The sequence below is a fragment of the Apium graveolens genome, unplaced genomic scaffold (genome assembly GCF_009905375.1).
Source record: "Apium graveolens cultivar Ventura unplaced genomic scaffold, ASM990537v1 ctg4861, whole genome shotgun sequence".
In the NCBI taxonomy this organism is placed as follows: domain Eukaryota; kingdom Viridiplantae; phylum Streptophyta; class Magnoliopsida; order Apiales; family Apiaceae; genus Apium; species Apium graveolens.
The window spans coordinates 129,402-152,683 of record NW_027418719.1 but is presented as its reverse complement, the minus strand read 5'-3'; the positions used below and the strand labels follow the sequence as shown (position 1 = coordinate 152,683).

The window sequence follows — 23,282 nt, the reverse complement described above, 5'->3', positions numbered from 1 at the left end:
AATCAGATACGTAACATATAAATAATTGAAAGCATCGTAATTTACTAAGAAATATAATACGATAATTTACATGTTGACACACACATATAACTTAATCTTACTTTGTTAACAGTAGTGTAAATAAAAAACTAACATTTTTCCATACATACATCCGTTGAATTTCAAAAACTAACAGTTTTGATAAAATCAACTTTTATATTAGCAATAGTGTAAATTTTACATTATTGTATATTATAATTTCAAGTTATTCTGATATCACTTATGCATTTTTTTTATCTTTTTAACTTGAGTAAGTTAATTGTAAGTTAGTAGTGAACTCGGTAATAATTAGACCAGTACATATAGTTTATTTAAATAAAATTTAAAATTTTTGGTCAACTCTGTATTTAACCTATATGTTAATATTTATTTAGTTTTTTTTTGTAAATATACTAACGGCATTCTACAGATTAAGTTTAATCGTTTCATTTTAAACGTACACTGACTACCGTGTTTATATTGATTCATTAAATACAAATTATACAACACAAATAAGAATATATATATATTTTGCATAATGAAGTATATTAGAAATATTGTGTAATTTGGTAATATCTTGTATGAAAATAATACACGTTCATAAACAATCAACTTGTATTTGATATACATTAGATATTATACAATATTTACAAATAAAAAAATAACTAAAAATATTATAATTGCATGATTTATAAAAAAAATCTAGAAAATGATCCATGCCTCGCACGGGTTATTATGCTAATTTATCATATAATGCTTCATAATCAAATTGCGGAAAGCTAATATCCACTTTAATTATGCTATTCACTCTTAAAGATGTTGTGTCGATATATGTTGTTCAATATCCCCGCTTTCATGCCAACACTTAACATTTTATTACAATGTTCAATCAGGTTTCACTCTCAGTCACGTACGTAAGATGATATGAAAATTTAATTTTACTATTCAACCTTAAAATTATATATATATATGTTAAGTGAGCTTGTTATGGTGTTTAATTTCTCACAAATTGTATATACTAAAAAAAAACATTTTTAACCACTGTCAATTCTTTGACCAACACTATCGATCACGTTTCACTCTAATTTATCTTAAACTTATTATTTATGTGCAATATGCACATTCACATCAGACATTACATCACGTATCTCTTTATGAACTTTCTCAATTTTTTATAGCAATTTTATAAAACTCGAACACCTTAATTATATCGTCTAACAAATCTTGATAAAATCGATCATTTTTTTGTCATTTTTTTCATATTATCTCAGTATATCTAAGATTGACAATTGGTAGCCGTTATAATAAAAAAAAATCACCGGCTCTAAATCTCGAATATCGTTATTTTTTAATGTAAAAAGAATTACATATAAAAATAATATATAAACTTCAATCGTTGATGGCTAAATACTACCGCAATAATATGACATCCTTTAATTAATTTCCAACAACAATCTTAACAGATTTGAACAACAATTTGTTATGAAGTTTGTTTCCAGAGATTTTTGACTGATATCATTATTTATTATACATATCGAGTAAATACAAAATTTAAAATAAACTTAAAAATATTAACAATTTGTAATAAGAATACAAAATATATAACCAAATTATATATATGGAGGTTAATTTATTCTCTTAATATATTATTATAAAAATAGAAATTATATTAATAATCAATTCAACAAAATTTTATTTATTCGTCTGGAACCTAAAATCCTAGAGGGAACTAGGCGCAGTGTATATTGGGCAGGTCACAGGTGCATGAGATAGATTATTTTGACAATAAGTCCAGTCAATCTCGCTTCATAAATTTGACAATAGATTATTTTGACTCCACGTTTCTAAAAATTTAATGAAATGTATAAAGAATAATTTAATGAAATTAAAATTTTCGGGTAGTTCACAGAACAAAATTTGACCCTTCTAGACTTATTATAAGTGAGTAGAACTTACAAGTTACAAGCACCCCCCCCCCCCCTACTTTAACCCTCAATCTTAGATCTAGATCCATTTTTCATTTCTCAGCCTGCTACTTAACCTTCAAACCCTTGCTTCAATCAATGATAAAATACTCGAGCCGATTGTGTTGATAGGATAGGGCTCACCGCCCTTATCCTGAATCTGAATCGCAACAGCCAAACAGGGTGTTAAATTCCCTGTAACAACCTAAATTACCTGGATCCGCTGTCCAGTATGCTCAACGGATCATTGACTGTCTCCATCCGCAATTCAAGCTCTTGATATATTCTCAATTTGTCTCCTAGCAACTTGAGTGGTTTGCTCCCCCATATCGAAGAAGTTTCAACTACCGTCTCTCGGTGTTCGATCTATAATTTTAAGGTAATAGTCACTACTTTTTTCTATTTTTTCTGATTTTTAGGTGATTTAATGATGTACTGTATCTGTCATTCTTTGAAATTCGTGAATGATGTATTTATTATGATTTTGTGTAATTAAGCATGTAAATTATGTATAATAATATGAAACAGATGTTAATCTTACAAAGGACTTGCAAAACTTAATACCGATAATTAGATTTAGCCAGAAAAATAATGTAAGTGAAAATTGTTCGTTAACGTCAGATTGTTACATGTGACAATCAGTAGAGGCCTCCGAGTGATGCTTTCACTTTTTGTAGATGAAAGATTTTGTTGTTCTTTTTGTGTTTCAATTATTTGTATACAATTGCGGACGATGTGAAATTGACTCCTCTGTTTGTATTTGTGATTTTTACAAACAGATCTGTGATGTGCACGTGGCTGGACCTTTGAATGAGAGAGTTTGATAAAACATGCTATGGACATACGGCTATGCAAAATTCAACCAGAGTGTCTAGGTATCTGCGTGTGCGCCCCTTGGTATGGTACAGCCATCTTGTCGGTTATATGTAGTGAGGAATGCATGATAATGAATTTTTTTTTATCCTTAAAAGCCTTCATAATAGCAAAGATCAGTGAAACTCCATAAGATGACATAGTCGTAGCCTATGGTTTTATTTTCTTTCAGTTCCTTAGCATGCATTAATTTGGATTTCAGCCACTTGGCTAATAAGTATTGAAATGATAAGATGCATCATATATCGTTATCACTGGTTTCTAATTTTCCATCAAATTTAATTTTTGGATTAGAAATCAAGATATTTGTTTATGTAACCATATATATATTTATGCATGCTTAAATTCCACTTGTGCTAAAATTTCCTTGAAAAGCTCAAAATTGAAATTAATGCTGTGTCTTGTTTAGTGTACTCGTTTAGTATAGGAAAGATATTGTATATTGTTGATGCTTTCTAAGGTTCTTGTTGAAATCATTTTAGGAGCTATCATTGTAGATCGAGCACCGAAATATTGTTGTGTGGACTTCTTCGATATGTGGGAAGCAGACCACTCAAATTGTTATGAGACAAATTGAGGATGTAAAGAAGTTTGAATTGTTGATGGCGACGGACAATGATCCATTAAGCTTATTGGATTGCGGATTGAGATAACTTAGGTTGTTTCCGGGAATATGCTCAAGACCACCTGCTAGGCAGTTCTCAGAAAGATTCAAAGAAAAAATAAACCCTTCTCCGCCAACCAAATTCACAGAGGCGTTTCCCTTAATTTTAGTTTGTCAGATTTAGAACCATCATGATCTTGCAATGTACAAACCAATCCCTGAAGTTTTTGACTGAAGCTTAGGCCACAAATTGAGGTTGAGGTTCAACAATAAGTTTATTAAGGTTTTTACTGAAATTGGGATCTATCAGGATATTGTTTGTTCTGGATCAACAATTTCGTTTACATTAAAAACTTGAGGTAGCCCAAGGAATCAGGTCGTCCTCGATAAGGTTGTTTCTGCAGGGAAAGCATCTGAATCTACTACTTCTTTCCCCACTTTGGCAAACTAGCAGTGCGACTGAGTTTAGATAAAGTTCAACTCTTTTAAAGCCGAGGAACCGGAGATAAGCAAGTTGGTCAAGTTGTTGTCACTATTTTCTTAATTCTTTGTACAAGTCTATGGTCTGTACTACATGATTTCAAGTATCAGTTCACCATTTTTTTTTCTTGTTATCAGTGGGTAATAGGGTCAATTTGTTTTGCTTTCTGTATGTTGAGTTACAGTTTAATCAATTAACAACCTTTTGTTTGATAAGGTTTCATGCATCACTTGTTAACCAAAGATCACTGTCGACTATTTGTACGAATAGACTAATTAACTTTATGATCATTCTTGCGGATTTGCACTGGTGAATATTAATTTTCCCATTTCGTGTATTGCTTTGTATACAACAAATAACAGCTTTTGTTGATAATTTATGAAAAATAATAATAAATTGATTGGCAAATTTCTGAAACAACTATTCTCAGGAGCGATCTTGACCTTGAAAATTAAAATTACTATTTTTTGACAGAACTACTTTTTGGTATTTATGAAACTTAATATCAAATTTCGACTAAAATAATATTTTAATATATAATTTTTGGAATCTAACTCATATTTTAATAACACATCAATATTTGACGATAATCCAAAATGAATCAGAAGTATGCTTACTAGGATTTGACTAGAACTGCCTCATTAATGAATAGGTAATGGGTTTTTCCAAGTGTATTTACTAATTTATGCTCGCTTGATTTATTTCTATTCACTAATTTATGCTCGCTTAATTAATTTTTATTGATGAATTTTTTTTAAAAGCAATCTAAACCATAAATAACAGTTTCATCTAATATTTGTTGACTAAACTACCTAGTCAGAGTTAAAGACTTTAGTTTTCCATATTAGTAAGAAAAATTAGTAGTAGTTAATAAAATATTCGTACCCAACCAATCCATTAAACTTCCCCAACCCAAATAAAATAATAGAAAACGCACGAATATACATAATTTTGGCTTAAACCAAGAAGCAAGGAATCAAACCGGGTCAAATACCCCAAAACTCGGTCAGCAGCCGCCCCGAATCACCCCACACACATATATAAACACAATGAGAGCTAAAATGAGTGAATCATAAGAGTAATCGCCATGTTTGCTAAACGCCTAATTCAAAAAGCTACACAACAGCTTCATCTTCCTCATCATTCTCCTCAGGTTTAATCATCTTCTCTGTAATAATTATGAAATATTATGTTATTTTATCAAATCACACTTACCTAACTGCTATGCCTTTGACTTTAATCACACTTTATTCATTTCTATGCCGATTTGAAAATGATGATGATGTTTAGGGTTTTCATGTATCCTATTGATGATCGGAAGCTGAATTTGTAGTTTATTTGTGGTTTCGTTTTGTTGATGTCGATATGATATACTATTTGTTGAGCTTCTAGTTGGAGAATTTGTGATTATAATTTAAGTCTATGTTAAATTAATTTTCAAGGCAAGGACATTGTGTGGTCTTAGGGCTCTCGAGTGGCTAATTTTAATAGAACTATGGACTAAGAGCAAACTCTTGTTGCGGAAGTTTAAAGGCATTGGTGTCAGAAAATGTAGCTCTTTTAGGGAAGAACAACTTATATATTTTGTGTTAAAATTATATAAACCCATAATATTCAATTTTAAATGAATAATCAAACTACCGCTATATACAAATGTGGTATAAGTTTGCATATTTTGGCGTCTAGTTTCTCAAATTACGTATTTTGAATTATAATTAATTGTAATAAAAAATAAGTTTAGATGTCGTGTTGCAGTCACTTTAATGATTAACCTCTCTTAAAGGAATTCAGAAGTTGCAATTGGAATCTAATAAATAAGTATCACATTTCATATGATGCTCCCTTCTCAAAATATCTGCTTTTTTAGAGTTGGGCACGAAAAATAATTTTTACAAAAACTAGGGTAAAATATTTCCGTTCTTTACGGTATTGCCCTTATTGGAATTACTAGTCAAGTACTAATGTCAAGATACACCGAAAATTCAAATTCATAATGAGGGCATAGTCGAAAATGTGTCATTTATTATCTTATGAAATTAAGAAAGGAAATATATTGAAGCAAGGAGAATGCTCCAAAACGTGAAAGTTTTACGGAGGGAGTAAAGTTAAACATAACTTTTATAATCTCCGGATTATGGTTACATTTTTCTTTTTGAAATTTGACCTGGTTAAATTTGTGGTATTTTAGTTTATTGTTTTTAAGAAATAATATTTTCATCGTAGTATTTTGGTTTAAGTGACACTTCAGAAGAATTTCTGAATAAAAATATCTATGCGCTATGATTTCGGCACTTGCCAATCTCTTATCCGAAGTCTTACCTGATGTTTTTCTCATCAGGTTAAATGATGCTATTGAATGCAACAATACTTTAACTGAAAGTTATTAAATGGTCTTGGTTATTCGAAAATTAGTGGAGCACAAATGCTAACGAAGAGTGAGAATTATTTTAAAGGGAATTAGTAATTGTTGTAATTCCGAATCTTGAATATTCCGTATCAATACCTTTGAACTTGTATATGTCAAACCTAAATGAATGTTTAACTAATATCCAGAAATGCATAATTAAATAAAATTAAATTATTACCCATGTAACCCATCCTCAGTACAAATGTTTACCATAAAAATAAAAGTCATGTGCTAAATACTAGTGGGTCTATATTGCTAAATCCACTCTGATTAATCCATAAAATTAATTTGTATATGTATGGAAATTTTATAAACTAAAATACTGGATAAATTATGATGGTTTACCGAATCGACAATGTCAATCTCCGATTCCATTTCGAATCTTAGGTTCATTTTGCAACAATTTGCATGATCTTTGAGCTGGCAGCTTCCAGCATACCCGCGTGATGCATAAATTTTTTAATGGAACTATCTTAATATCTTCCTTTTTCCTACACTCATGAATATAAACATGATACATCACTACCGAACAAATGCAATCATGCAAATTTACCGATTCACTAATATCTGCCAGACTTTCCTTTTCTTATATATTTTAATTTTTAACTCTCTCCTTACTGGCTATGAACTTTAAAAAATGCTGGGATTTCTTAAAGACTGATTGACCGGCTAATTGGCTCCACAGAAAAATCTACTTGGTCTCTAAACGTGGTCAACGGGAAATTATAAGAACTTCTTTGGATTTCGACCTCTGAATTAATTTAAATTTTTTGGGGTAGCAACAGGGCTGGTAGAGTAATGTTATGTACCCGATGACTGATGACCATTAATCCTGACACATCCAGCCCGCATTTCATCGTAAGACACCAATTAGTAGTAAGTATGCGGCTGTGGCTTGCATGAAAATACACCATTCTTCATGCTATTATACATAATCTACACTTTCATATGTAAAACATATTGAATGAAAGTCATTTGACTATAGCAACATCCATTGGTGTTACATGACAAAACACGTGTAGTTCATTTTATGCTTTGTTCTTCTCTGTTTAGTATTAAGTATTAAGTTATACCTTGTTTGGTATAATATGTTTGTCTTAGTGTAATATGCTTATTTTCAATTGGACATAACTACAACCCAGCATTGGTTCATTTTTGATTCAGCACAATTTGAGCTCTGTGACAGCAGCTGACTTAGATTTTCAAGTAGCAGTTCACTATGGTATCCCATCTACTGCATCAATTATTTCATTTGATCCTATTCAGCGCCTGCTGGCCATTGGAACACTGTAAGTAAAAAACATCTATTTTTTCTGTTAATTACTTAATTTCCCTTGGAAGTATGATTACATATATATATATATATATATATATATATAAGAACTGTAATGTGATCCTACTATACTTTGACCTGTTAAAAGGTACATCCGAATCCTTTAGAGTAGTGTTATCAATTAATCTTCTTGGTTTACAGGTGCTTATTAAACATTAAATCTGGTTGCTCGTATTAAGAACTAGTTATGCCTAGCTTAGTTCGTAGCAGTTAAATGGAGTTAAATGGTGTGTATTTAGTGCATAGGGGGATTACAGGGATCGGATTAGAGTATATTTGATGCAGGACAACTTGTGTACACAATAACATACAAAGCAACAATCGGAATAAGATAAACTTGGGTGGAAGAACCGCCGAACACTTACTACTCCAAGGGGTTCCCAACTGCAGAAGGGATAAAAGAGATCCAATTCGATATTTAATAAAATTTAATTATCAAGCCTAATAAAAAATGCGGGGATTACAATACTTATATAGGGAATAGAAACCCTTAAAAGTTATAACCTAATGGATTAAGGCCCGTAAACAACTGGGAATTATAATAAATAAAGTAATTATTAATTTAACTCCTAGCCCCACATAGCAACATGTAAATAAATTATTTTAGTTATCTCCGAACTAGATACATATAAACTGATTAATAACATATTAAAAAATTCTTTAATCCTTTTCCTCATCAATATTTGTAGAAATTAATAATACTACAAGCAAAGTCCAAGTTAATTCTTCATCACATTAACCTAATTGTCTTAAAGATGTATATGTTTTCCTGGTCTAGTAGGGTCATTTGAAGATGTTTTAACTATTGCTTCATTGCTAGATTGACCTTGACCTTTAAGATATGCATGTTTCTTCTGACCTAGAAAAAAACTCGGTTCCTTTTGCTTGATTCTAGTTTTAATTCCTTTTGTTTATGGCTGCCAAATTAGGCTCTCTGTTGTGCCTTAAATAGATACACTGTATTATGAAAGCTATACTATGAGCTTGCTGCTTTATTGAAGAAAATCTTGTTTTGAAAAAAAATGCCAAGATAATCACCGGAAATTGTTCAATAATGGCAGGGATGGTAGAATCAAAGTGATTGGTGGTGATAATATTGAAGGACTTTTGATTTCACAGAAACAGTTGCCTTACAAATACTTGGAGGTTTGTGAGCTTCAAACACATACGTTTTCATAATTAAATGTTACTAAATAGTTTTTCTATAACTGCTTGACCCTATGGTAGTGTGGTGGTTGCAGACCCTTCATGTTAGTCCTAATATTATTAAATAATGTTCACGGTAAAAGATTTGGTTAGTGTAAAAATTGGTTAACTAATGCCCTTGTGCATAAACATATGCATTTCTGCACATACATATACTATACACAACACATATACATGTTTGCAGAATCGTGTAGGTATCTTTAAAGGAGATGTAGCATTATGATTCTAATAGCTCAAAACACATCGTTAATAATGCTTTGCTGGGAAACTCGAGCATTGTCTAAGCAGATATTTCATTACTTTGCAAGATGATGTGATTATAAATGTGGACTTGCAGTATACCAGTTAAAATTAATTGTGCAAACTTAAGTTGTGTGACTGTATCAAAGGAAGTCCAGATTGCTACAAGCTAAAAGTAAGATTTACATCTAATATAAGTAAACTTAAATTGTCATCCCTACATTATTTTTAATACAAAAAACTTCACCTGAAAAGAGGGTTTGCGGCTGCAAATAAATTAGATTGCTGATATATTCACCATTCTAGTTGGTTGTATGTTAGATTGTTAGAAAATTGGCCAACTAAGTATGTGTGCTTGTGGTGGAAATTTTATTAGGAAGGTCAATGGAATGCTGATATCAGTTTTAGGATGTATAGATACTATCACTATGTATGTAGGAGTTAACTAGTCAGTGCCAAAAAGGCAAATACTTCTAACACAACTTTCCTTTTTTGTCTTTGTTGTTTTGGCAGTTTCTAGTCAACCAAGGTTATTTAGTCAGCATCTCCAATGACAATGATATCCAGGTATGAATGTTAATTGTCTATCATGCTGTTTTTCGAAATGATAAATATAACTTGAACTATCTTATTGTGGGTGAATAATCAACTCTTTTGATAATATTACGGCAGGGTTACTGAAATAGAGAAGTAAATAACATATATCTTTTTTTGACACACTTGCATAAATTTAGTACCAAGAGGTCTTATTAGACTAGAGATTAGTATCCAGTCCCCTACTGAGAGCCAATTGTATAAAGACTAAATTTTATGTAAATCTGAACCATATGCCAAATTCATTATAATAATTTACAAATGAAGTTCACCTATAAGAAAAATATGCAGAGTGTTTTAGTAGTTCAAGAAAATGGTAAATGATACGGTGTGTGATTCTATTGATAAATAAACAAATATAAATCAAGGTATTTATGAAAATTATAATAGCTTTTTAGCTAAAGAATTATAAACAAAAAATAAAATTGTAATTCTAGTAAAATTCAAATGTAATAGTAATTTTTTTATTAGAATCTATATTTGAATAGAAAACAGAGAAAAAAAAACTCTATGATTATATTTGCAAATTCTAATAGGATTCTAATGGGAAAACTGCAAATGAAATTAAATAATAATATATGTTTATAATAGAATTTTAATTGTAAACACTAAAGGACATTATATATTATGTTAATCAAAAACCATATTTGAAACTCCATACTGGGAATTTTTTTCGGCTTTTTCTATTTTTTTAATCTTAGAGATTATTTTCTACTGGAATTTTTTGAAATATAAATCTGTAATTGAATATGCAAACTCTAATAGGATTAATGGGAAAATTTTGGACAAATTTTTTAATTTTTAATTTGTAAATGTAATAGGATTTTATTGTACAAATTAATATATATATATATATATAATATCATATTGGCCAAAATATGCCATTATAAGGGCTTGTTGGCTTTAAATTAAGAGTTTTAGACAAATTACTTGCAATTTTTAAATGTTTTCATTCTTAGTTGTCCTCAGTCTCGCTCGCAGTTGAACTAGATAATAATTTTATTATATTTTCATTATTTTTGCTAGTTATAATTTTTGCACTATGAAAACATGTCGGATAGCTTTTAGAATGTATTTGATGTTTCCCTTTATTAAAGAATTTCTTAATTCTTCTGTGTTGCAGGTGTGGAATCTGGAGAGCAGATGCATCATGTGTAGTTTACAATGGGAATCCAACATCACGGCCTTTTCTGTAATAAATGGCTCCTACTTCATGTATATTACTTGTGTCAATCGGTTTTTATTATTATCTAAATCTGATTTACTGGTTACTAATCTGAGTAGGTGCTTGGTGTATAACGTAGTTACTCGCTTATTGTGTACAGGTATATAGGAGATGAGAATGGTCTATTATCGGTACTGAAATATGAGCCTGAGGATGAAGATATTTTGCTATTGCCATATCACATTTCTGCAGATTCGCTTGCTGGTAATTGCTTGTGTGTGTGTACTTATCTTCTTCTTGAATCAGTTTTATATTACTTTCACATTAGGGTCTTTCACTTTTATCTATTTTCTATATAATTTTTGAATTGTATGTTTATACTCCAATTTTAATGTAAACGCTCAAGTAATATGAGGTATTTGTCAATTCCTAGTTATATTCTAATATTGCGTCAAGTGGCCTCAAACATGTGTGAAACCCAATAGTATTATATAAAAAGAAGGCAACATTTCATACTCTGGTCAAGTTTTGGTTGGCTACCCCCTTTTCCCATTTTATACCATCTTCGTAAAAAATGTATTCCTCTTGGGTGCATATACATTATATCTAATACATACCATTTCTATATTTTTTTCTTTATGTTGGTAATGACTGCTTGCATGAATCACGTGTTTTTGTTTATACCTAGGCCCTAGCTAGTAGCTTCGTAGATTAGGTCGAAGACCAAAACATAGAAATTACATGTTGTGCCATTAAGTTTGATGACCAAATTGATATATGACATTCAGTTAAGTGATCACTTTGATATTTAACCCATTATTGTTCGTTTTCTGTAATTACGTTATGTGTACTGCTGAGATATTACTTCCTACTATATATGCAAGGCAAATGAGCACTACAAATACTTTTCTTGCATTTCTCATCTTTAGTTAACGTTATATGCTTTATCATCTGTCTCAATGTTTGTGCTTTTCACAGAATCAGCTGGATCTTCATTTCCTGATAACCCAACCATTGTTGGAGTACTTCCACAACCTTGTTCTTATGGAAATAGGTAAGATAAAAGACTTCTCAAAATTTTTCCAGTTCTTGCTTTCTTATGTATGAAACTGTGTCCCTTTTACAGTTTGTAATTTAACACCTCGAAAGATCATATCGTCTGTCATGTCTCCTTGTCATGCACACAAGTGGATATTCTATATATTGTGCTTACCAGATAATAAGTTATGTAGGCTACCTTTGGTCATTGGGATTTTAGCCTTCACGGATAAACACACAGGTCAGAGGTGCTCATGGCTCATTTTGATCATCAGAAGTCAAAACAAATATGCATACCATGATTCCAATCTGCTTTTAAAAAAATAAAATAAAATATGAAATCTCATGAGTCCCTATCTAGTATATTTACGTTCAGTACAAGGCGAGCTTCTATAATAGTTGAAGGTCATTACCTTAATATATAAATTTAATTTGTCTTTCATATTCTAGGCGTACAGTTTTTTTTTTGTATTAAACGATATTTTGCTTTCAAAAGGCTGTCTTGTGCTCAATTTTTCGATCTTACTTGGAGAATGAACAGGAAAGTGATCTTTATGTTATAATTTGCTTTCGTGATTTTGGAAATTTATCATACTAATGAAAAACGTACCTGGTAATAAAAAGATAGCTGCATCACTAAAACCTAACAGCACGTTGGGAGGGAGGGAGGGAGGGTGTTTTAAGTTGTCAAGTTGCAAATAGTTAGTTACCCGGCTAGAGGGAGGGAGGGAGGGAGGGTGTTTTAAGTTGTCAAGTTGCAAATAGTTAGTTACCCGGCTATTCACGTAACGCGAGAAGCAGGTGATTAATCCGGCTAGAGGGAGGGAGGGAGGGAGGGAGGGTGTTTTCAGTTGTCAAGTTGCAAATAGTTAGTTACCGGGCTATTCACGGAACGTGAGAAGCAGGTGATTAATCTTGGACCTGGGGTTGGTCGAGGGAGGGAGGGAGGGAGGGAGGGAGGGTGTTTTAAGTTGTCAAGTTGCAAATAGTTAGTTACCCGGCTAGAGGGAGGGAGGGAGGGAGGGTGTTTTAAGTTGTCAAGTTGCAAATAGTTAGTTACCCGGCTATTCACGGAACGTGAGAAGCAGGTGATTAATCCGGCTAGAGGGAGGGAGTGAGGGAGGGAGGGTGTTTTAAGTTGTCAAGTTGCAAATAGTTAGTTACCCGGCTATTCATGGAACGCGAGAAGCAGGTGATTAATCCGGCTAGAGGGAGGGAGGGAGGGAGGGTGTTTTAAGTTGTCAAGTTGCAAATAGTTAGTTACCCGGCTATTCACGGAACGTGAGAAGCAGGTGATTAATCTTGGACCTGGAGTTGGTCGAGGGAGGGAGGGAGGGAATTCTCTTTATCTGGGTTTTATTTGTTTAGGAGGCGCCTCGAACTGGGGTTTCTCTTTATCTTATTGTATGGTTCTTACAGCTGATTGTGAATTCATTTATCAATTTTCAGACATATTACTATTCCTTTTGTTAATCTTCTTACAGTTCTATCTTTAGACCTTTATTCAATTTAATTCACATCATACCCTCATGTCATAATATAACTACTAGTTACTACTATTGCTTTGTATTACTACTACTTGTCGAGTTCTATCTTTAGACCTTTATTTACTTTAATTCAGACCATACCCTCACATTTTTTAATATTACTACTAGTTACTACTATTGCTTAGTATTACTACTACTTGTCTTGACATATTGTACAAATACTTGAGAGACTGCTAACATTGATGAGATGTGTATGCTCTTTTTCCATAAAACTGAAATCTAATGGTGCTTTTGCAGAGTTCTCATTGCTTATGATAGCGGGTTAATTATTCTTTGGGATGTTGTTGAAGCTCGGGTTGTCATGGTTAGAGGTGATAAAGTTCTTGATCTAAAGGACGGAAATGTTAATTCTCATAGTGCAGTTAGTACCAGCCATACAGATGATATCATTCAAAATATGGAGGAGAAAGAAATTAGTGCTAGTTGTTGGGCATCTTCTGATGGGTCCATTCTAGCTGTTGGTTACATAGATGGAGACATATTATTTTGGAAAACATCAAGTTCTAGCTCTATTAAAGTTGACCAGGGTGGATACTCAAGTAATAATGTATTAAGACTACAGTTATCTTCTGCAGAAAAAAGGCTCCCTGTTGTTGTGTTGCACTGGTCTTCAAACAATAATTCACAAAATGATGCTGATGGACATCTCTATATCTACGGTGGTGATGAGATAGGGTCTGATGAAGTTGTAACGGTTGGTTATTATTTTTTTTCCTTTCTATTGTAGTGAAATATGTTTACATATCTGCTACAATTGTACACATGGATCTGTTTTATTTATGAGGTCTACCTGTTAATATAGCGTTGTTGTGGAAGTTGTTTTTGTGTATTATGCTTTTGTGTGCAAGATTGGAAGGCATGATAGTTTTCTACTTTTCTTAACCTAAAAGAGTCTTTAAGTCGGTGTTATATGTTAAATAGTGATAATGTGTTGAAAAACATTTTCCTTTCTCCTGGTACATTGAAATCGATAAAACCTTATCATGCCTACTTCAGATCTGCTATGCGGTTGAATTTACTTGTAGGAAGATGCCTTCTATAAGCAGCAAACTGTCATGATCATTTACTTATTTGCAAACACTGCTTGCTCGAATTAAAATTTTTTTTTATTAAAATTATTAAATTAGGAATTTTTTTAATTCTTGTGCCAATTTTTTGCGTTGTTTGTATTATCATTTAAATGATGTGTCACTTTGCCATGATAAGTTAGAGTTGAGAACTCCCTATTTTGGAGAGAGTTGATCCAAATGTACTTTGGTCGTTACAGGTGTTAAGTCTTGTCTGGTCTCCTGGGATGGAGACTTTAAGATGTACCGGTCGTTCTGATCTCCACCTTAGCGGCTCCTTTGCTGATATGATTTTGTCACCAAGTGCTGGAGAAGTTAGAAGCAGTCATAATGCAGCTCTGTTTGTATTGACAAGCCCCGGAAGGCTTAATTATTATGATCATAATAGTTTGTCTGGCATAGCTAATCAAGATGACAAGAGAGTGTCTATATCTTCTGCTGAATATCCTATGGTTGTCCCTACAGTCGATCCTGTCATGACTGCCACGAAGCTCATCACATTATCTGCAAGTGAAAACTCATCAAAAAATTCGTTTGAGGTATGATATGTTGTAAAATAGATTTGCATTGCTCTGATAGTGATATTACCATCAGTTCTGGGATCTCTTTAAATTTATTTCGGCAATATAATGGAAGGGAAATGTGATTTATATAGATGCTCACGCACCTCAGAAAATGTTCATCGCTAAATCCGGTTGATGGTATCAAGTGGCCCATGACTGGAGGCATATCCAAACAATTGGTTGATGCTGAGGACAGGGTTGGGAGACTCTATGTCGCAGGTTATGAAGATGGATCTGTCCGTATATGGGATGCCACATATCCAGTCTTATCTCTTCTTTGTGTTTTGCCAGGCGAGGTGATAGTCCCACAGTCAACATTTCTCTGATTTATGTGCTTAAAGCAAACCTATTTTTGTTGATTAGGAAGTTAAGTTATGAATCTCAATTGATCTGCAGGTAAAAGGTCTAGAAGTTACTGGTTCAAGTTCATCAGTTTTAAAGCTCGACTTCTGCTCCCTTACGTGTTGTTTAGCAGTCGGCAACAAATATGGACTTGTAAGATGTGTTCTGTTTTATTGGGTGGCTGTATTTTTACATTTATCTAAATTGATATAATTTGCTATGAACTCATGTAGGTCCGTCTATACTGTTTCAATGGAAGTTTGGATGAGTCAAGCTTCCACTTTATTACTGAATTAAAATCTGAAGGTAACTTACTAAAATGCTACTCTTCAATGTGTTTTCATATGCTTTACTTGCCACTCTACAGTTTGCTTTAATACAAGATGATGGTTTTGTGCAATGAACTGAGATGTCAGATGCCACTTTTTTGCATTATAGGTTTTTGATTTATTAATTGATCTTTATATGTTGTTGAATTTTTAATGTACTTTATAGATCGGTGACTCACAAATACAGTGATCACTTCATTTATTAGACTAATCCAAAATATATTATTCAAAATAGTAAGCAAGGAAATTTTCATAGGATTGCTGTGAGGAGGGTAATGCAGTCACTCATCACTCTTTTGTAATCTGTTTTTTGTTCTTATTATAATTTTTAGCACGAAAGGGACATTTTTGTAAACCAGCATTGGATATGGTAAAGTAGTATAAAATCACTCCTTAGACCTATGATGCTCAGATTACATACACATGCAGGCCTATTCACCATTACAGTGAAGGTTATCACATCGATATGTAACTCCCAAGCTTGTATCTAGCTTATCCTAGTGGAAAATTAATACATTAAATGTCGGTTTACATGCCCAAAGTATGTTGGTGTGTAGTACTTTGAGCACTTCAGTTGTGCAGGCTACATCTTTTGCTGTTTTTATTCATTACATCGTTTTTGGATTTCTCTATCTTTTAACTTGATTGCAATCAGTGGCGGACCATAAGCTGGGCTGGGGTTGGCTCCAGCCCAGGTGAAATTTTGCTGGCCCATATAAGATTTATACAACAGTGTTATCCAGCCACGGTAAGAGAAAACAGAAGCCATGTCCTTATGTATTAGCCCAAACTAGAAGTCCATATTAACACCGGTGCATCATGTCAAAATCAAGTTACGACACACAAAAACTCCTTGCCCGTATTTTATTTACAAATTTGAAGAATAAAATACCCCAATTTCAGTCCCAACTTAAAAATTATTTGCTCTTGAGCTTCATTAAATATTTCAGCGATGAGATAAAAATTTAGATTTTAAATGTTTTAATACAAAATGCTAATAAATATAGTTTCATTTTTTTTGCTAATAAATTACAAACGCACACACAATGAGTCTAACTCTTGAATTTCCGCAAAAGAATAAGATTTCAACCACTGTACCAACCACCAACACTTTTTGGTTAATATAGTTTCTATTTATTGGATGGGTGAAAAAGAAAATTTTACACCAACCCCGGTAGATTTTGAATCCTGGGTCCACCCCTGATTGCAATAATCAGAGAAAGAGAATGCACTAATGGCTAGAAATAATTCAACAAAGTTAATATTTCTGTGAATCATTATTTTAGTTGGTCATCACATTACCTCTCTTTATCTTCAGCTTATAGTCTTACGAAAGGCGAAGGATTGAATTTTAGAGCTATTTTTGGCCTACTACAGTCTCCAATTCAGGCACTTCAATTTGCACTTGAGGGAGCGAAGCTTGCCGTTGGATTTGAATGTGGCCGTGTGAGTACATTTGACTAGTCTATTTATTATTTTGGTTAATCTACTGGTCAGGTTTTTTAAACATGGATATTTGGTTTCACCGTTAATAATTCTGTTTCAGGTTGCTCTGATTGATATGAGCTCATTATCAGTTTCTTTCTTGTCTGACTGTCTGTCTGAACCTAGCTCTCCTGTCGTAGCAATCGCCTGGGAAGCTTTAAGACAAACTGGTGATCGTATTGGAAGTCCCAAAATTTCAGAAGCAAAAATTCTAGGAAACACAGCAGAACAATCATTATTTGCACTAACGAAAGATGCAAAAATCTATGTTATTGATGGTGGTAAAGGCAGCAGGATCAGCCCTAAGCCGTTGCACGTAGATTTAGCAGTGATATCCATGTACGTTATAGGCAAGTATTTTTGGATGGAGGTGTGGTGAAATCTATTGTCTATTTGGATTTTTCTTGATTGTTTCTGAGTATATTTATCCTCCAGATGGAAACATTACTTCATCTGAGAAATTAACACAAATGCAAGAAGCTGTTATGGATGCTGCAGGAGAGGATGAGCCTTCTCAAGACACCAGTTCTGGTGAAATTGATCAGCCTAAGACTGACAGTCGTTCTCAGATTAGTTCAGAGGATCCGGTACTTCTACTTTGTTGCAAGGATGCCTTGCTTTTGTATCATATGAAATCTGTGGTTAAGGTGAGAGTATTTGTATCATCATTTATTAGTCATCATTTTATGCTTGTTTTGAATCTGGAATTTTCCATCTCGTCTCTTTGTTATTTGAATCTGGAATTTTCCATCTCGTCACTTTGTTAGGGGAAGAATAGACCTATTAGAAAAATGAAACTAGCAACTGCTTGTTGTTGGACTACGACTTTCAAGAAATTTGAGAAACTTTGCGGAATAGTGTTACTCTACCAAACTGGGGATATCGAAGTGAGGTAAATACTATCTAATTTAGTTGATCATAGACAGTTCTGTTCCAGCATTCTACTGCAAGTCTGCAACTCTGCAACTCTGTTCATATATCACATAGATATAAATTTATTGTATTTGCTTGTGTAGAGCGTTATCTGATCTGGAATTGGTATACAAGACCTCCTTAATGTCAATTTTAAGTTGGAATTTCAAGGCAAACATGGACAGGACAATGAGTTCTACAGAAAATGGGGAGATCTCTTTGGTATATATTATAAATTACACACACAGACACATATTAGTCATATGTTACTGACTCAAGAATATGCAATTGTTTATTACAATTAGGGATGTAAACGAACCGAGCTGATCGTTAGGCTCGACTATACTCGACTCGTTTAACTCGACTCGACTCATTAAGTAATCGAGCTCGAGTTCGAACAAGAAAATATGCTTGTTTTGCTTATCGAGTCGATCCGAGTTTTACAAGTGGTCGACTCGAACTCGACTCAATAAGCAATATGCATAAAAAAATCTAAATATATACATGAGCATGCTCTATTCTCTACATGTGTCTTCCTAATTGGACTGGGCTTAAATTTTATTTTATTTGGGTTGGGCCTAGTTTGACTCTAATTGTAAAAAAAGACCAAAAAAATGAAAAATTAATGACCAACTCGAACTCGACTCGAAAAGTTCGTGAACAACTCGAACTCGACTCGGTTGTTAACAAACTCGAGTTCGAACATGAAAATCTGATCGTTAAACTTTTCGAAATCGACTCGACTCGTTAAGAAAAAACTCGAACTCGAACTCGTTAAGGAAAAACTCGACTCGACTCGGTTCGTTTACAGCCCTAATTACAATGCTACCTTGCTAAGCGAGGAATGTCATTCCTCCGGATTGTCATAATGTTTAGACTGTTTATGAATTCCTAATGGTTTGTTGTCTGCATGTGCTGTAAAAGCAACACCGATTTTATGATAATAGATTTTCCTAATTATAAGTATCTGTGTAGGCAAGTGGGCGTGAAGTTGCTTTCATCTCACTGTTAACCGGTGAAAATAATTTCAGGTACCTTACTTATATTCACCTTGTTCACTGTTTTGTTGCAGCATACAACCAAAAAAGTTTTTAGTACGTGAGGAGGAAGACAAAGTATATTAGATTTGATTTATTTTTTTGCTACAGGATTCCAGAATCTTTGCCTTGTCTCCATGATAAAGTAGTTGCAGCTGCAGCAGAGGCTGCCTTTAACTTTTCGTTGGATCAAAAGAAAAGAAAGGTTTACCTTCTCTTCGGTGCTTGTTCTGTTTAATTGTGATATGTATTACAGCTTTGCTTTTGTTTGCTTAACTCTGGTGTTACAGGGGACTGCACCAGGAATCTTAGGTGGAATTGTTAAGGGGTTTAAAGGGGGAAAAGTGAACAATGCTACAGATCTAGTTGCCAACTCTAATTCGAATCTTAGTCATCTTGAGCAGATTTTTAAGAGGAACCCATTCCCGGAACCTGTTTTATTTACAAAAGATGATCAGATAATTGTTGATGAAATTGATATAGGTTTTTGCCGTTCTCCTTTACCAGTATTTGTGCAAATCTTATTCTTCTATCTTGCCATGTAACGCACACATAATTTCTTGTGTATGTAATGCAGATGACATTCATATTGATGAGCCTGTATCTGTGCCATCTACTTCAGCCCCAAAAGTTCAAAAAAGTGAGATATCCAGGGAACTGATACATTTATACAGCAGCTGTATGTTGTTTACCGAATGTAAAATGAAATTTAACCTGTTGCTGCAGAAAAGGGAAGTGAAAGAGAACAACTATTTGATGGCGAGGCTACTAACGGGAAGCCCAGACTTAGAACACGTGAAGAAATTCTAGCAACGTATAGAAAGGTATGTAAATTTGTCGCCTCAGTCCTTCCCTATCCCTACATCCCCTCTGGGGAACATGCCAATCTTTATCAATTTTTATGAATGATTATACTATATTACCTGATTTCAGGATGCCTCTTCAGTTGCTGGACAAGCAAGAGACAAGCTTTTAGAACGCCAGGAAAAGCTTGAGGTAGTAGAGGCTCACTAAGTATTTAATAAATTATTAGCATTGGGTATATGATTGATCTCGTTGTTAGTCTAGAGCAGTGCTGGGAAGAGGTGGGGCGAACATGTATAGGAAGAGTAGGGCTGTCAAAAAAATTCGAAAAATCCGATATTCGTCCGAAAAATCCGTATTCGTATTCAAAATAAAGCGGATATTATCCGTATCCGAAACAAAGCGGATATTATCCGTATTCGAATCCGACGATTGCGGATACGGATACAGATATAGGCATATTCGTATCCGATAATATCCGTATCCGATAAATATATTTTATATTTAAATATTTAAATAATTTAAAAATATATTATATTAAATTTATAGTATATTTATGTGTATATATATACATACATATATATATACGGATATATTATGTTTGTAAAATTTTATAGACATGGAGAAAAAAAATCATTTGAGTTCAACAATTTAAAGATAACGATTTTATTGAAAAGATAAATAAAAAATTAATTTTTAAAAAAATGAAATATTATTAAATCACTTTATCTCTTATTTTAATTTTTAAAAATGAATTTTTAATTTTTCTAATTGTTTTCATTTTTAAAAAAAATTTAATAGAAAATAAAAAAACGGATTTAAAATCGGATTCGGATCCGGATATTATCCGTATCCGGATAGTATCCGTCGGATCCGGATCCGGATATAATTCTTTAAATATTTTTGGATTCGGATACGGATACGGATATGGATTTTCGATCCGGATACGGATTTTCGATCCGGATACGGATATAGGCATATCCGTATCCGAATTATCCGTTTGACAGCCCTAAGGAAGAGATAAAACAAAACATATTATATTTGATTCTCTTAGATGACCATCTCCCAAAATTTTGATAGAGAAGACGCCCAAAATCAATGTTATACATTTAACACTCTCCCTCACTTGGAAGTCCATCTGGGATTATAAGTGGACCACTAGGAACCTATCTTTTGGGATAACGATTTAAGAGCAAGTCCAACAATATCTTATTGTGTTCTATATATATATATATTATAAAATAATAACTCTTAGTGATTGAAGACATTGTTTTGTATTTCAACTCCAACAATGATCCTTATATACATTCCTTATTATTATTGATATTGATATTGATATTGATACAAGGGATTACAAACAGATTGTTGGAGCACTATTTTTGCTCACTATTTTTGCTCAAAATCCTTATAATATTAGTTAAGAGCTAATAAAAGTAATCTGTGGACTTGCTTTAACATAGCATCCAGAATATTCTTATAATGTTTGGGGACAGTGTGGCTCAAACACATTATCTCTTTAATACCGAACTCTTACCATGTTAGATGGTCGTCTCTCCCAAAGCTGAAGGCTATGCTCCAGAGAATTTACTTTAAAATAAAATTTGAAAGAAGAAAAGAATGGGAGAGAAATTATGAGAATAAATTTTCTAGTTCTGAGTTTTTTTAGGAGAGAAGAAAAAGGTAGAGTGAATTCTTCCTACTACTTTGGGGATGATCGGGATATGGCCCAATCTTTTTTAATTTTTTGAAATATCTCCTTTTTATCATCAATTTTTCTTTCAAAGAACTTGGGTGCACGAAAGAGGAAAGGTAGTCCAGCTCTCCTTCACTATTCTTTTTTTCACTATTCTTCTCTTCTTTTCTCTTCTTCCATTAGAAACTCTGGAACAGAGTGTTAAGTGTTGGAATGGGCCACTAAAAGGATCTTATATCGTGGTCAACAATTACTTTGAAAAATGTGTTTTTTTGCATCTTTCTAGATATGTATGTTGTTTGTTGATTTCTGGTTGATTGTCATTCATTTCTTTTGTCAGCGAATCAGTAGAAATACTGAAGAACTGCGAAATGGAGCCGAAGACTTTGCTTCATTAGCTAATGAGCTCGTCAAAGAAATGGAAAGGCGCAAGTGGTGGCAGATATGAATCTTTGTTGTATAGTTTGTACCTAGCTGTATTCTTTGTTTATTTTGGTTTATTCTGTATTAGACTCTCCCAAATGATCTTCAGAAATGGATACAGGTCTGGTGTAGTTCTCTGAAGAAGGCATGTATATGTGAGCGATATATGGGAAGAAAGTTTAGCGTACAATAGTGTTAACCTCTAGCGACAGTCGTATGATGTGGGAAATTTTTGAAGGAGTTACTTTTTCTCAAGTATCTCACCGAACAGTTTAATTGCAGGATCAGAACTCCTTCAAGGATTTTGATAGATACAGAGGTTACTCTAATAAATCATCCCCACTCTATACTCTGGAATTTTATTTAAGAAAATTCTGCATTGGGCAAATCACATTGTTCTCTCCAGCTGCTGTATCATTTTGGCACATTTTAGCATTTTGTTTAGAGCAACTCCAAGAGATTCCCTGTTTGTTATTTTAAGGTGTTATTTAAGGAACAAGGCTAAAAACTGTACTTCAATAGAATCCTAGCGAGTCCTTTTATTTTATTAAGATCCTTCCTCCATTTCTTATAATTAACTAACATATCCTTTCTTCTCAGAAAATGTTAATTTTAATTTAATAATATAATATTAGAGTATTTTGTTTCTCTCTCTATAAAAAATAATTTTAATAATATAATATCAAATAAGAAATCAATATAAGGAACATTGGAATTTAAAGTCATTATCAATGTTCTAAATTATTAAGATTTAATATTTTATATTAAATATAAGGAATGAACTAGAATTTTATTGGAGTTGTCTACTTACCATTAATGTTTAAAACATGTTAATTTAAACATGCACTTGATTTTTTAGCTGCAGGTTCAAAATGTTTGACTAAACAAAATTTTATTTTAATTTGTTGTCGAAACATTGTTGAATATGTAGAAGTAAAACATAGTTTATACTTTATATGTATTTCATGTGTTTTTTGGATAAAATATGTATCTTTAAAATTATGTTTTATTGACAAATTGTGCATTGGATATATTTGTTTTTGTATAAATGAAGTGTTATTTCTCATTTTCAGATTTACAAATTCAACATCATATGTTTTGTGCTTGCATATTAAATTAAATGTAATTATTTAACGGATTGTTGAAACTGTTGTCTA

The 23,282-nt window shown here is 32.8% G+C and overlaps 1 protein-coding gene and 1 long non-coding RNA gene across 3 annotated transcripts; both read left to right on the top strand.

Moving 5' to 3' along the window:
- Positions 1 to 1,935: 1,935 nt before the first annotated feature.
- On the top strand, positions 1,936 to 4,166 carry LOC141702303 (uncharacterized). 2 transcript variants are annotated; one of them, XR_012567072.1, is made up of 3 exons: positions 1,977 to 2,361; positions 2,762 to 2,879; positions 3,338 to 4,166. It is a non-coding gene; the product is annotated as an uncharacterized LOC141702303 (long non-coding RNA). The 2 variants fall into 2 exon arrangements; XR_012567071.1 differs by having other exon boundaries at positions 1,936 to 2,361; positions 2,762 to 4,166.
- A 730-nt stretch (positions 4,167 to 4,896) lies between these two features.
- On the top strand, positions 4,897 to 22,633 carry LOC141702301 (uncharacterized). The gene is made up of 24 exons (XM_074506000.1): positions 4,897 to 5,093; positions 7,512 to 7,636; positions 8,742 to 8,826; positions 9,640 to 9,693; positions 10,844 to 10,935; positions 11,046 to 11,149; positions 11,864 to 11,939; positions 13,708 to 14,164; positions 14,738 to 15,076; positions 15,193 to 15,396; positions 15,497 to 15,595; positions 15,676 to 15,748; positions 17,090 to 17,217; positions 17,318 to 17,606; positions 17,692 to 17,903; positions 18,024 to 18,148; positions 18,273 to 18,390; positions 19,144 to 19,199; positions 19,317 to 19,410; positions 19,496 to 19,688; positions 19,783 to 19,845; positions 19,932 to 20,029; positions 20,139 to 20,201; positions 22,043 to 22,633. Exons 1-24 carry the CDS (start codon positions 5,028 to 5,030, stop codon positions 22,148 to 22,150), a joined length of 3,321 nt encoding a protein of 1,106 aa, XP_074362101.1. The 5' UTR covers positions 4,897 to 5,027; the 3' UTR covers positions 22,151 to 22,633.
- Positions 22,634 to 23,282: the final 649 nt, after the last annotated feature.

Coding starts and splice junctions, on each gene's coding strand:
- LOC141702301 (XM_074506000.1), top strand. CDS start 5,028: ATGTTTGCTAAACGCCTAATTCAAAAAGCTACACAACAGCTTCATCTT. Junction 17,607..17,691: donor GATATCCATGTACGTTATAG/GCAAGTATTTTT, acceptor TTTATCCTCCAG/ATGGAAACATTACTTCATCT. Junction 19,200..19,316: donor ACCGGTGAAAATAATTTCAG/GTACCTTACTTA, acceptor TTTTTGCTACAG/GATTCCAGAATCTTTGCCTT.